Genomic DNA, 15444 nt, shown 5'->3' with positions numbered 1-15444 from the left:
TCAAAGAACTTTCCTTTTGTCCAAAGCATAAGCCAAACATTATAGCCTTACTACCTCTTAGCAGAAAATTAAATACACACAGTAAAAGCATAATTACACATTCATTGCTTCAGTTAAAAATTATTTACATCAAATTCAAAATTTGCCTGGAATGAGTACCTGATCCCTTCAATATATAAAATGTTGTGTGTACGCTGTCTTTTACAAATAATAACCTAGTCCCAACTCCTGAGTAGAAACTCCAAAACTCAGTTTTAGAGCTTAAGGATTACCTATGCAATCCCTTTACTTTACATTTGCAGAAAGGCACACAGGCAATTTCACAGTATAGTGGAACAGCATACACTACATTCTTCATTCATTCTAGTAGTTAGGAGGAAATGATTTAGTGTCCTATCAGGAAAAGAAAAATAAAGTATAAAGCTCTGGAACCACTTGGCCATATTAAATAAGAGTATTCTTTCACAATTAACAGATAGTCTTTTCAGTTAAAGAAATTTTTTAAAAATATCTAAAATGTGCTTTATCTTTCAACCAAGATCACACCTATATTGTAATTTCAGGATGTACTACCATCAAAAATACACCCCAGAGTAATCAAATTAAGATACGTCTAGTTATAGAGATTGACCCAGAACCCAGGCATGTGGGTGGACAAAGGGAGAGAACTGTCTCTATCCCGGAACAGGATAGAGAAAACAGTGGCAGAAAACAGTGTTTTCTTGTTTGTTTGTTTGTTTGTTTGTTTTAAGCATAAAGACATTTATCCTTTTAAACTACTGTAAAGTTAAAAGTCAATAATGTAAACAATACAGTATGTAGTATCTGTAAATATTCCTAGAAAAAAGTAATTGGACTACTACTATTTAGAACTCTTAGCCAAAACATAAATCAAGTGGTGCTAAAAAGTCATTAGGCAAACTTATTTTAGAGTATATATGAGATGCTACTCAGCCTTGAAATGCTCCACAGAACTGTTTTAATCAATCCCCAAGGGAGACCTCTAATGCCAGAACCTACTGGAAAAATAACAATGATATTAAGTCCAGTCATTTTAAAGTGAGCCTCCTCTTTAGCCCCCCGCTCCCCACAAAATAGCAGTTCAAATTAGCCAAGTAAAATCAAGTGATAGATATTCTGGCATCTTTTTTTATTAATGAAAAGTATTTATTCTGGCTACCAAGGGGAAAAAAAAAGGCCACCCAAAATGACTCCAAGAGTCTAAAAACAATGTATTGGCCCAATACACATGCTACCAAAATTGCACATCTTAAATAGAAAAGCAGCTGTAATCACCATTCCCATTACGTTAGATCTTTTCCCTGATCTTTCACAAGCTTTCTACCAACGAAAAAGACTCTTTAGACATTTTCTTGCTGTAACAAATTAATTATGTAAATGTCATTTTTATCACAAAAGTCACACGCAACAAGAAAAAACAAATTACTATTACCTCCCCAATTTCCTTTTCTGTTAGCTTTTTCTCCTCTCTGCAGAAAGTAGAGAAATTTCCCATTCTAAAAAAATACAGAAAGAATTCTCAATCTTTAAAGCAAAGGATTTCCCCTTCCTTGGAAATACTGTTTTTCTGTTCTTCCAGAGTCCAACACCTTTTCCCTCACCTACATTTTCTGTTTGCTCATGAGGCAGCAGTAATCCTCTGTTATTATGAAATTCTACCTTCCCTAAGCAGGGTTTACATCGCAGCCTCCAAAAACGATGCCTGAACCTCAGCAGATAGAAGATCCATAGCAACAGCGGTAAGTTTTTTTTCACTTGCTATTACCAGAAATCACAGTCCAAAAAGACGACCATGGAGGTGTCACCTATGCTAAAACCTCGAAATTGATTCGTTATTTAACCAGTTGAATCCCACGTTTTCATTTTGTGTGCCCTTTGAGAAGCCTGTGACAGAGTAAAAAAGATCTTTCAGTGACAGTCACCATTTTTCATGAAGAGATAAATAGTTAAAAAAAAAAAAAAAAAAAAGCAGCTCTCCGGGTACAAGACTTTGTTTGTCACGGAAACAGAATTCAATGCCTGGTCCCTTCCATTCTCTATCCCTTAGAATCTATAGTGTTAAGTACTTATAACAATTTGAGCTTCAAAATAGGAGCTTAGACAATGATGACAAGTTTCTGTGAAGTAGAAGCCACTCGTTTACTGCCCACATATCTCTGATTTTACTAACAGGTAAACAAATTAATATATATCAAAAGCAGTTCCGTTAATGCAATGATTTTCTGTAAAACTATTCTACAGGAAAAAATGAGCAAAGAATTGAAAATCTTGATAAATATAATCCTAGATAATGTTCAATTCAATCCTAATTCGCTAAAACTGCTTAATATTGGTATTGAATTTCATTAAAAGCCATTTCCCATGATCTGTACTCTGTATGTTATAGACTGCTGTGAGTTCAATTTCTTCAGGAATACTAAGAGTTTAAATATCAAAGGTAGAAAGAACTAGCCACAATAAACGTGCAACATGTGTTACAATAAAAGTGCATCATGTGTAAAATCCTGACAATACTATTATATATTTAGACATAGGTACATACTCACACGTTTTTACCTTTCAGTAAATGAGGTTTTAAATGAGGTAAAGAATTCTACATATTTTCCATATATTTTCATATAATAAAAATATTTAGCAAGTCCATGGACACCACAATTTTTACTGAATACATATTTTTTACATAAATTACACTGATTTCCCTTCATTCACCGATCTTCTTAAATGACATTTTCAAATGATATTTTTCTGCTCCTTGAACATAGTGACTACCCTGTTACTCATTTTTATTTTGACAATGTATTTTTCTACTTTAAAAAAATAGTTATATCTACCATTAGTATAGTTTATTAAAAACTTTATAGGCAAATGTTGAGCCTTATTTTTAAAAGATAGATTAAAAGTATTTTCAAATGTAAAATATACTTCATGTGCAATACACATTGAGGGTGCATATATACATTCATTCATCTATCCATTTATCTGTCTATCATTTTCCCCAGCAAATCTTCACAATGAAGTGTAAGGTATAAGGTAAACATATCAGCATTTTTACATCCAAATAAATTTAACTCCCTGAAGAGGAAGCAAGTCACTTAGGGATTCTAGTGATAATTAAACATGGCTTAAATTATTATTATTATTTTGAGATAGCATCTCACCCTGTCGCCCAGACTGGAGTGCAATGGTGTGATCTCAGCTCACTGCAACCTCCGCCTCCCGGGTTCAAGCGATTCTCCTCCCTCAGCCTCATGAGCAGCTGGGATTATAGGCGTGCACCACCACACCCAGCTAATTTTTGTATTTTCAGTGGAGACAGGGTTTCACCATGTTGGCCAGACTGGTCTCGAGCTCCTGACCTCAAGTGATCCATCCACCTTGGCCTCCCAAATTGCTGGGATTACAGGCGTGAGCCACGGAGCCCAGCCAAAAATTTTTAAGAGAATATTTCTTCACATGCTTTTGCACATCCTCATTGGTGCCAAATTTTTGATTCTGAAGGATGGATTCGTTTTTGTTGGTTGCGTGTTCATTTTAGAAATTGAAAACTGATTTAGGTCCAAAGTTGGTGAATGAGGTAGGTAAATCAAGTTTGCTCACATTGTTTGGTGTTGCCCTACTTGCTTCTCTTATTTTCAGTTCTAATCCTTTGTTTGAACTAAACTCAGAGCTTTCCTACTGGGTACCTGTTGGCAAACGATAATATATGAATCTGACAGGTATAGAGAATATTTCAGAGAGCAGAAAGGCCATTTAGGAAGTGGTTTGATATTTCTTTAATGATTCAGAAGTAACTTCCTCTCCCTTCCAGGAATTTACATATATAAATACAAATTGGCTTTGAAATGTCAGGATTGTGAATGAGCGTGTGTGCGTGTGTGTGTGTGTGTGTGTGTATGCAGCCAGAGCTATTAAGTCTGGTTTTTTTTTTTTGAGGGGGGGACATAATAATAGGTCTAAAAATCTCTACCTGTGGGGGAAATATTGCCACTTACTGGCATTTAAGACGCTGCCATTTATATCACTTTAGCCAAGTTGCATTTTAGCAACTATAAGCATAAACAGATTTCATGTTCTTAATAAGGGTCTGCATTTGAAGATAAAAGCATTAATGAGCTGTTTACTACAGTAAACACCTAACCATACCGAGCATGGTAACATAATTCCACAGAAAGGTTCTATTTGTAAGAATTTGTCATCTAAGGGGCTTAACCAGACCAAAACAATAAAAATAAATATAACAAAATAAACAATAAAATTATTGTAAAATTTATTATAGTAAAATTATATAACAATAATAAAATTAAATCAATCAATAAAAACTGAAGTAGGTTACTTAACAGCACACATGGGCCAACGATAACTATATAATGATGAGGATGGGTGTTTGCTAAGTTGCAAACCTGCCTAGATTAAGGAAGACAGAAGTCATGGGTGACCATGAGATTTTGGAAGCTGAAGAACTTAACACAAAATTGAGTTCAGCTTCTTGGAAAGGTAACTGGAAATCTCGTTGTTTTCATCTCTCACAATTTCCTCTACTATCTTCACATAAGATTCGCCAATATCCATCTCCTCTCTTCAACAAACGTGTTACTGATTGCCTCTGCTTGGATATGTGACCAGCACTTCAAATTCAACATTCCCCAAAATGTACCAATTTTCTTCCAAACGCAGCTTTATCTCTGACTCTACTCTCTCATCATGTTTCCTTTCTTCTCATATTTAAGGGGTCGCCAATGTCTGTTAAAGTCATCCTTGAGTGGTGCTCAAAGTGCTCCCCAAATTGGCAGAGCAGCTGAGAACTCATGATGAAATGCAAATTCACAGGCTTCACCTCAGATCTATTCAATCAGAAACTCTGGGGCTAAGGTGTAGTAGTCTGCGTTTTCGCAAGCCCTCCAGGTGCTTCCCATGCATGCTCCAGTTTAACCATCACTGCCCTAGATTAAACCCTTATCAATTAAGCCTTCCCTTATCCCCAGCCTAGCCTGTTAGGTTTCCAACAGCCTAATGCAATCTTCCAAAACAAACAATGTTATTTCATCATTTCACTATATTGCTAAAAAAATAAAAACTAAAAACCCAAACCTCCTTGTTATGGACTGAGTAAAGAATAAATGTCTCAATCTGGCATTCAAGGCCCTTTACAGTCTAGCCCTAACACAATTCATACCAATAGGTACCTACACCAAATCTCTCTTATACAAGGAGCCTGTGTGTGTCCCCTCAGGCCCTTTCTCCTGCTTGCCTCCTACTCTCTTTTAAAAGTCTGTTGAAGGTCATCCTGCTGAGAAGCAATGTAGTGGAGTAGCAAAACACGAATGCCTAGCAGAAAGGTATTCTATAAATGATAGTTTCCTTTCTTACTCCAGTCTTCGTTGGGATGGATGCTTCTACATCAGATTCTATCTTATTTGGGATTCATTACTACTGTTCTGCATTGTTGGATTTCGAAATTTGTAGGTGTCTAGTCACTCTGGTTAGAGTATAAACTTCTTGAGCTCAAGGACTCTCTAATATTTTTTGTATTTCAAAGATAGACAGCAAGCACTCTGTCCTACCCAAAGCAGGCCTTCCAAACTTTGCTGCTAATAATTTTCTGGCTTAAATCAAACCACGTAGATTCTGTGTGTAAAAACACAAAACTTGGGTCACCACTGTCCAAGCTGGTAAAGTCCAATGTATTACCATTTACTGACAAGCACATAAGAAAGCTCACCACTAAGTTCAAACAAAGGATTTGAACTAAAACTAGAAACTCAAACAGGATCCTAATTAATGAGTTTGCCAAGTGTTCTTCCCATGGAGTCAGTAGCATTTAAAAAGCATAAATTTGTAATATGCGTATTTCCCTGAGGCTGTCAGATACATTGACTTTAGTCTCTTTAACCACAACAGGTCAAAGTTCTATTTTCTGTCACCATACTTAGTAGTATGTGTGCATGCTTTGCTGATTGGTTTCTTTTGTGCTTCTGCTAAAAGTTAAGGCAGGCAGCAGGAAATTGAGATCAGGGAGTTTAGAAACTTTCCCAGCTCTACTGGGCAACGATAATGATGAGGCAGAGGCTTTGGGAAGAAATTCTGACTTTATTGTTTCTATTGGCTCAGCTCCCCTAAATTGTCTTGCATTAATAACAGCTTATGCTCCACCTGATTATCTATATTGCCCATCCCACCCCCACCACCCACTGCTCTGTTATTTATACTACAGTGCATCAAGCAGTCAAACCTAGCTTAATATAACATACTGTAAAGTGATACGTCCCAAAGCAAATGGTTTAGTGGAAAGCTGGGGGTGGGAAGAAGGGTTAAAAAGGGACTAACAGAGCAACTCCAAAATGCATTTTCAAAGAAAAATCTGGATGCTTCTAGATGTTCTTGAAGTATTTCCTCCACCTGCCAAAAATTCACTCCTAGGATTGTGTTACCAGGCACTATTGAAACCTGGTAGAGTAATTCACTAGCATGCTTAGAAATTTCCTAACACATCTAGTGTGGTATGGATTTCAAATTCAGTAAAACTTCATTAAGTTGATACTGGGAAGCTTTTTCCATAATTCAAAGCAACTGTTAATTCTTTGGCTAGACACCCTATTGTTTCATAATAAACAAATTGAAAAAAACCCCATTGATGGTTGATTTGAACTCAATGCATTTCAGTCCTTTGTATTTTAAGTTAATAGGGTTGTACTTGTACAGATTTCTTTTCCCCACCTTTTCTTTAAGAGCTAATAGAAGGAGAGGGAAAAATTTAAAACACTGCTGACAACACACAATCTCTGTTACAAGGATCACAAAGAAAGGTTGAAAACTTTTTCTGTAAACACTTTTCATGAGAAAAATACAAAAACACAATGGCTTCGATTTCCTCAACGGCACATTTTTTAAGATGCTTGACCAAAAAAGAGAAAGTGAACATATAAAAAAGATAATTAGACTATTTTCAACTCTTTCATCTAAGCAATCTACAATTTTGTTTACTCTGGGGCCGAGGAAGTATGAACCACAGTTTTGTTCTAATTTTGCCAGACTATCCAAAGGTAAGACATACCAACGGTTAACCTGATATTTTGAGACACAAATCATTCTCATCCACGATGCTATGATAAATGGAGGAAAAGAAAGGCCAGCAAGCTGCCGTCAGGGGAAGGCTGGAACAAGTCCAGAAAAGCCTGAGGGGGAGTTTTTAGATGCATCCTGTAGCTCTATCCCCAGCAAGGTATATACTAGTAAGGGGTGGTGGGGAGAGGCAGGCAGGAATGGAGGACAGGATATGTTCCATATATAGGTTTTCTGGTTTCTCTGAATGTTCACGTCAGGTGATTTTCCTAAGTCATATGTGGTTTTAGGGAGGGACAACAAAGGGGATCATGGGTAGAGTTGGCTGTCAATGTGCCCTTAGTTTTATGTTTAAATCCAAATTTGAAGGCATTTGCCTACAGAATCACTCTATGTTATAGGAGTATTGAGAGAAATTAGTTAATATCTTCAATAAATATTTGATTTCTACAAACATTAATTCAAAGATGTGCTTCCTGCCATCTAACACTTTAGTCTAAAATGGCGAATGACCAAGTGAGAAATGCACAGAAGATAGGGTTAAGAACAGATAAAGAAAATGTAGTATGTATACACAAGACAGTACTATTCAGCTGTAAAAAGGGATGAGATCCTGTTATTCACAGCAACATGAACGGAACTGGAGGACATTATATTAAGCCAGGCACAGAAAGACAAATACTGCATGTTCTCACTCATATGAGAAAATAGATAGTAGAATTGTGAGTATTAGAGGCTGAGAAGGAAAGCAGGAGGGGAAGATGTGCACAGATTGGTGAACTAACACAAAACTACAGCTAGATAGGAGCAAATTCTATCTGCAGTACTGTAGGGTGAATATGGTTAACCATAATTTATTGTATATTTTCAGAAAGCTAGAAGGGAGGATTTGGAATGTTCACAGCACAAAAAAATGATAAATGTTTTAGGTGATAGATATGTTAATTACCCTGATTTGATCATTACACATCATATACGTATATTGAAATATTACTCTCGGTCGGGCACAATGGCTCATGCCTGTAATCCAGCACTTTGGGAGACCAAGCATGGTGGATTGCTTGGGCCCAGGAGTTCAAGACCAGCCTAGGCAACATGGTAAAACCCCAAATTTACAAAAAAATACAAAAATTAGCCAGGCATGGTGGCGACCGCCTGTAGTCCCAGATACTCAGGAGGATGAGGTGGGAGGATCACCTGAGCCTGGGAGGTTGAGGCTGCAGTAAACTGTGATTGTGCCACTGCACTCCAGCCTAGGTGACAGAGTGACACCCTGTCTCAAAAAAAAAATATTACTCTGTATCCCATAGATATGTATAATTATTACATGTCAACTAAAATAAAAGGAAAAAAGAAGGGGTCAAAATTTTAGTTCTGTGTATTTAATTGATTTTTTTTAAATGAGTTACATTCTGCCATTCCTTCAGAGACATTGTTTTACATGTACCCGTGGTGGAAATTCTTCGAGTCTTAATTACAAGAAATGAAAAGGAGTTTGTTGTACTATAGCTAATAATACTATTATTTTTTGTTCACCTAACACCATTTTTCTAGCAACAAATAAAACCAGTAAAACCACCACTCTTTCAGAACACAGAACTCAGTCAAAAACTGCTTTCAAGATGTCTGAAATCCTACTATTAGATTTCCATTTCTTAAGGCATAATTCTCTGTAAAATGTGAATATCCATGGAGAAGTAAAGCACTGAGCCATTAATCAAAAACATCTTAGTGTGAGTGAAATTATCAGATTCTTTCTAATGTGACAGTTCAGACAGGAAAGTAAAACAGTTTTTTATTTATGTTTGTTTTTTGGGGAGTGGGAGGGCAGAGGCAAGAAACAAGAGGTAGATAGGTCCAAATCACCAGTGAGAGGACCCTGAAGAGTCATGGGAAAGTACAAGTAGAAGGAAGGAGAAAAGGAGAAGAGATGAGGGGAGAAACAAATTTGTCTGAAATCAGCCATGGTTACCAAGAAAGCAATGAAGCTCATTTTTCTCTCAAAGTCTGTGGAAGACAAGAGAATGAGGGCTTCAGTGTGTGTGGGCAGATGATTAGTTACAAGAATGTTTTGTTAGGCATATTACACATAATACATGAAAATCATTTAAATAAGTATAGAGAGTCTACATTGTACACATATAAATTAGTCTTTAAGGTGTACAGAGTTCAAGCATTGTACAATATTTTTAAAGAAACAGAATTTTAAACAGCTAGAAACGTCCACTGTAAAGTATAGTGATTAGCCAAGATTTTACATATAATTCATACCTAATGGTATAAAGAAAAGTGAAATACATGGTCCCTGCCTTCAAGAAATGTACAACCTCATTTGGGAAGCAAGTATAACATATATAATTAGAGAAAATCTAAGGCAGTATATACATTAAGGACAAGGCTGTTTATTACTGACAATAGACAGAATAGGTGCTTGGAAATAGAAGAGATTTCTATAGCCTGGGACATTCAGAAAGAGTTCACGAAGAAGGTAAGATAGAGGACCTTGAAAATCAGGTAGAATTTGGCCAATCACTGATTATTGAACTGTGACTGGCATGGTAGAATTAAAGGGATTTCTTGTTGGGATGTAGTGAGAACTAAGTATAGATCTACAGAGAGGAGCCATATAACAGAAAGTATGGAAAGCTGAGCAGAGGGCTTTGGGTCTCATTGGGGTGGTGTGGGGTGGTGATTCGGTTTCAAAAGAAAAATGTGGGTTATCAAGCAGGAGAGAGATGAGATAATGACAGTGTTTTCATGTGATTAGCCAAGCATTGTTTTGCAGGATGAACTGCCCCCATATATCATAACACCTTTTACAAAGGCGCTCCAACTCCACAGATGATAGTTAATTCATCCTAATAACCTCTCATTGAGGCAAAGGAAATGCAGCTTTTATTATTCCCCATTTTGTAGATGATTTGCTCAAGGTCACTGAATATGAAAAGCAGAATAAAAAATACAGTATCACAATGTTCAATGGTTCCTAAGTACCAGCTAAATTATATTCTCTCATTTGCTGTGACTCCAGCAAGAGAAGTACATGATGATGGACCTTTGTACTCAAGTGCCATTTCTAAACTCTGATTACTGTTGAAGGCACATGTCCTATCATACCCAATTCCTGTTTATTCTCCCTACAGTCCCTACTCCCCTAGTGTCAAAAGTTCTAACTACCCCCGCCTTCTCTCAGCTAACAGTCTTTGATAATTTTGTTCCAGCTGGTCTTCTGCCATTATCATTAGCACATTCAACACCTCTGCATTAACTACTCAATAACAAGGACAATAATTCGGGTTCGCCAATGCAAAGCAATGCTTTCAACCTCAAATTGCAAATCTGATTATCCCCTTAGGGAGGTGTAAGGGAGGTAAGAACTCCACATACTGGACTCTGGTACCAACCTGAATCCTTTCTCCAATGTAGGTTTCTCAATGACTGTTAAATAAAGAATCCCCCCATCCCCCACCACAGTTAACTCTCTCTCTAACTTGACACATGTTATCATCCTTTCATATACCTTAAAGTCACCCTTACTTTTCTTATAACCTATGTGTCCTGTCTCATGAGGGCCCTCACTTCCACATATTCTTTCTGGCATTATGAACCTCTCCCTCCTTGATGTCTCTAGTCCTTCATTTTCAAGTGAAGTGCCCGGCATAGAGTAGATGCTCAGTAAATATCTGATGAATGACCAAAGCTTCAGTTCTACATCTTCAATACTTATTGGACATATGTACTTTGTCATCCCATTGTTACCACAAAATTCACAAGTCTAGAACAGAAATCCTTAACTTCCTACCAGATCTGGCTCTTCCCCATTACATTCCAATTTCTTTCAGATGTGTCATAAGTCTCCCAGTTCCCTCATATTCAACACCACAGTCTAACTTTTCCTTCTGAAACTAGCTAATTATTAAGCCTGGTAATTAATTTTTTCTTCATAGTACTAAACATATGGAAGGGAACCTGTCCATGGAAGGCCCATTGCATCTGTATAACTATGACTGACCCATTGAAATAGCCTCTGTAGCCAGGCGCAGTAGCTCACGTCTGTAATCCTAGCACTTTGGGAGGCCAATGTGGATGGATTGCTTGAGTCCAGGAGTTGGAAACCAGCCTGGACAACTGCTAAACATTGTCTCCACAAAACAAACAAACAAACAAACAAAAAAAACATAAAAATTAGCCAGGCATGGTGGCGTGCACCTGTGGTTCTAGCTACTCTGGAGGCTGAGATGGGTGGATTGCTTGAACCCAGGAGGTGGCGGCTGCAGTCAGCTGTGATAGCGCCACTGCACTACAGTCTTGGTGACAGAGTGAGACCCTGTCTCAAAAAAAAAAAAAAAGAAGAAGAAATAGCCTCTGTAGATCAAACTGCCTTCCCTCTCTCAATCCTCCAGTTGATTCATTCATCCAATTTTGAGATTTCTCTTCAGATATATAACTTGGTACATTGAGTCTCCCTTACTCAGAAATGTTTAATGGCTAGTTCAAAGGCCAAAATCCTTCCCTGGCATTTAAGGACAATCATGATCTGTACTCAATCCAGTTTTCCGACCTTATCGTGTATCATTTTTCTAGAGGAATTCTCTATGACAGTCCAAATGACTTTATCCTGTTCTCAAAGATTGTGTGTGTGTGTGCATGTGCTCACAAATGCAGTGCACTTTTCCTTATCTATATTGTATACATATGCTCCTTGACTTAAAATGTGGTTATGTCCCAATAAACCTATCATAAGTTGAAAATATTGTAAGTTGAAAAGGCATTTAATACAGTACACCTAACCTACCGAACATCATAGCTTAGCCTACCTTAAACGTGTTCACAACATTTACAGTAGCCTACAGTTAAGCAAAATCATCTAACGCAAAGCCTATTTATAACAAAGTGTTGACTATCTCATGTTATTTACTGAATACTGTATGGAAAGTGAAAAACAGAATGGTTGTGTGAGTACCATTGTAAAGTCGAAAAATCCTAGTCTGTCTACCTCTGCTGGAGATTTTTCCTTGTTTGGAAATGCCCTGCTCAGTGTGCATCCTAATAAGACTTTGGGGTCAGCTTACTTTCTGGAAGCCTTCAACACTTCCAGTCAGAAACTTCTATTATACTTACAGTGAGTTCACAAATTTTGCATTATTTGATATTTCATGTGCTAGTTATAACAACTCAACAAGATTTTAAGATCTTTAAGGGTAGAACATGTAATATACGTCAGTATGCTTCCCAGAACCCAGTGATTATGTTCACCAATGTCGGGCAGTGTTTCCCACCACTTAGATAAAAGTCTTCAATAAAGTGGTCATTCATCGTTAAACTTCATTTCTACTTCTCATCTCAAATGACAACTAGATTTAAACTGTACCACCTTGGTCATATTTAAAGATACATGAAGGCCAATTTTAAAGTTCTTTGGCAGAAGCTTTAAAAGTTCTTTAACAAGAGGCACAGTATAAAGAATAACATTTAGTACTCTAACTCAGCATTTAACTTTATTCTTCCACCTACATCTTACGAAAGATTTAACAATCAACAATATTCTAAATGAAAACTTGTCCTCAAAAATACTATTGTAGGTTCTAAGGGGAAATATCTTAAACTTAAGTATTATTTATAACTGAAAACTTCAAAGAAAACAGGGTTTGAATCATTAAAGAGTAAATATTTGAGCGGAAAGAAACAGGTTTATTGGTTTTTTTTTTTAAGTTGTACTTTAAATATTTTCAAGAGTTCAGCTACTGGTATGGAAAATTCCTCTAGTTACACACTAAAGAAGTAAGCACAAATTAAGTACAGAAATCTTCATACCCTCAACATTTGGTGTAATATGGCAAAAAATGTTCATTACCACAATATTAAGAAATATCAACAATATGAGTTTGAATAACTAATTCATAAGGAAGAGTTTGAACTGGACAAAATTCTGGGTTTTCTTTCTTCACTCCAAGTTTCCTTTCTATTTTAAACTAGTGGCAACAGCAATTTCTTTGTTTGAAAGTCAGGAATGCTGGAAATCTTAAGTGATAGAACAGGTAGCTGGGCTTCTACTTCACGTCTCTCCTCAGAGGGAGAAAATAATTGTGGATGAAGTAATTTTGTTTGTATTTCTGGAAAAATCATTTTTCCCATCAATCTTCATAATTCTCTAAAATAAACTGTTAAAAAGTTATAGGCTGGTCGGCTACCTCACCCTGATTTGTGGAAACGCTATACAGTAATTTCAAGAACACATGGCTAACTCAAGTTTTCTAAAGGCCTAAAAGTTGCTCCTAACGCCTTCATAAAACTCTAGGAGAATTTTACAAGCTCACGATAGATTTCTGCATCTCATCTGCAATATTTTGCTACATAACAATAATAAAAATAGTCTAGGTTCAAGAGTCACACTGCATGCTATCAAATTTATTATTAAGGTATTGTACAATTTCAACTATGGAAAAAACTGTGTGCTGCACAAAGTGCTTAAGAACTATATTAGAAATAAAATGGAAATAAGAAGTTAAGAATTTATCATTTCATTAAGATGAAGAGAATGACCAAAAAAAAAAAAAAGATTCCTCTCTTCTTTGCTAACGTTGAGATGTTTGCCCTACTCAAATTAGGTGGGACAAAGTAATCACAACTCAGAGGGCACAGAGTGAAAGGCAGAATTTGTAACTTCAAGTATGTGATTCACATTTGAATCCACATTAATTAAGATTTAAAAATTCAAGAGATAGGCAACTCAGATAATTAAACAAAGCAGGGAACAATCAGAAATACTAAACAGCAAGCAGTTCCTAAACCATATAAATTCAATAAGGTCAAGACAAATAAAATAAAGATCAGAAACCATTTTCCTCTCAGCACACAGAGTTCCCCAGAATCACAAACTTGATGAACGGGAGGCACTCACTCTGCTGACGCACGCACGCAGGCTCGCGCACACAATGGAGGGAGAAGCATGGAGACCCTCAGAGACAAACTTCACATGTGCATCGTTTTACTCTCCACAGAATGGAAAGAAGAGCACAGTGAGAAAATGTCACTTTTCCCCAGATCAAACAGCAAAACTGTACTTAGTATTGCGAACTATGAATTCCCTTGATACAATCAAAGGCAGAACTGAATGAATGGGGTGTGGGGCAGGGTGCGTGGGGAAAAGAGGGAGGGAAAGAGCGGGGAGGCCGCCTGAAAGGAAGAAAGTTTAAGGCATTTTGCAAGGCTTGAGTGGATTAATCTTTTTTTTTAAGCCCTACTATTTCCTATTTCCCTTTCTCTCTCTCTCTTTATTTAACATACACTAACTTCCTGAGACTCAACCCAGACTTGCCCTAAATGCAGCTGAAATGTCTGGTGTTTAGGACACACCAAGAGTTCTAGGTGCACAAATAATCCCATTTTGGGAAAGAATTTAAAAATCACTTTTGTGGCCATTCATAAAATGAGAACACTGAAAAAAAAAAAAAAAAAAAAGAACTCCATGCATCAATAAGTAAATCGAGGCCCCAGTCTACAGCTCTCTGATTTCTACTAGAAATATAAGCTATTTACTACTAAACATTTTATTTTTGAACTTCAAAAAAGTTTGTTTTTACATTTTAGATCATGAGGGACTGAGGCTTCAGTGGTTTTAGCCTCTAAATGGGTTGTTTGGGCCATCTAGCAAAGGAAAAAAAATAGAACATGAATGCTTTAAAAAGTTAGTAGATTTGGATAACATTTAGCAGATAGTGTAAAGTGCACCGATTTAAAAACATAACAGCATAAAAAGTTTTCTGACATAGCTTACCTTTAATAAAATGAAAATATAATGGGAGGGGGTTGGGCTGGGTAGACTTCGAGTAACAAGTTGGGTCCCATGCAGTAGTCCCTTGTCCAAGACAAAAAGCTTCCTTTAACCACATGTAACAGTCATCTTGTGGGAAAGGCACGGAGGGGGCTGAGAAGTCATCACCTCAGCGACTCTGAACAGAACCAGCATTTCTCACGCCACACTATGGGCTGGGCTAGGTCGGGGAGCAAGCTACAATTTTGCCCTTAAGCAGCAGTACCGAAAGGGAGAAAGAGGTCACCTCTCTCTTAGCCCTACGCACACAGGAAGAGCCCAATTCAAGCCGCCGCCGCCGCCACCCCGGTGTTGCCCCGCCCCAACTTGAGTGTGTGTTTGGGGTGGGGGGTGCAGGGCACTCACTACTCGCGTTATACCCCACAAATTCCAAGGCACTTCCATCTCTCCCAGGTTAAGTTCCGCCCCCCAATCCCCAACCGTGCCAAGCTCAGCAGGCGCAGGTGTCTGTGGCTCTGGCCTATTTTTACACCCCCCAACCGCCCTCAATCTCCACCTAGTTGCGCGCTCCAGTGCCGCCTCGCCTTCCC

General features: G+C 37.5%; 1 protein-coding gene across 3 annotated transcripts in view; it reads right to left on the bottom strand.

Annotated features, from left to right (window-relative positions):
• STK26 (serine/threonine kinase 26) overlaps window positions 1-15444 on the bottom strand; it is a 70724-nt gene that overhangs the window by 54721 nt on the left and 559 nt on the right. The window contains exon 3 of one of the 3 annotated variants that reach the window (XM_058441740.1): window positions 14858-14938. The exons of the other annotated variants lie outside the window; for them this stretch is intronic. Coding sequence (XP_058297723.1) covers window positions 14858-14938 — 81 coding nt within the window. The remainder of the gene's footprint in view (window positions 1-14857; window positions 14939-15444) is intronic. 3 annotated transcript variants of the gene reach the window in all.

Source organism: Hylobates moloch, unplaced genomic scaffold (genome assembly GCF_009828535.3).
Source record: "Hylobates moloch isolate HMO894 unplaced genomic scaffold, HMol_V3 SCAFFOLD_7, whole genome shotgun sequence".
Taxonomy (NCBI): Eukaryota; Metazoa; Chordata; class Mammalia; order Primates; family Hylobatidae; genus Hylobates; species Hylobates moloch.
This window is presented reverse-complemented; position numbering and strand designations above follow the sequence as displayed.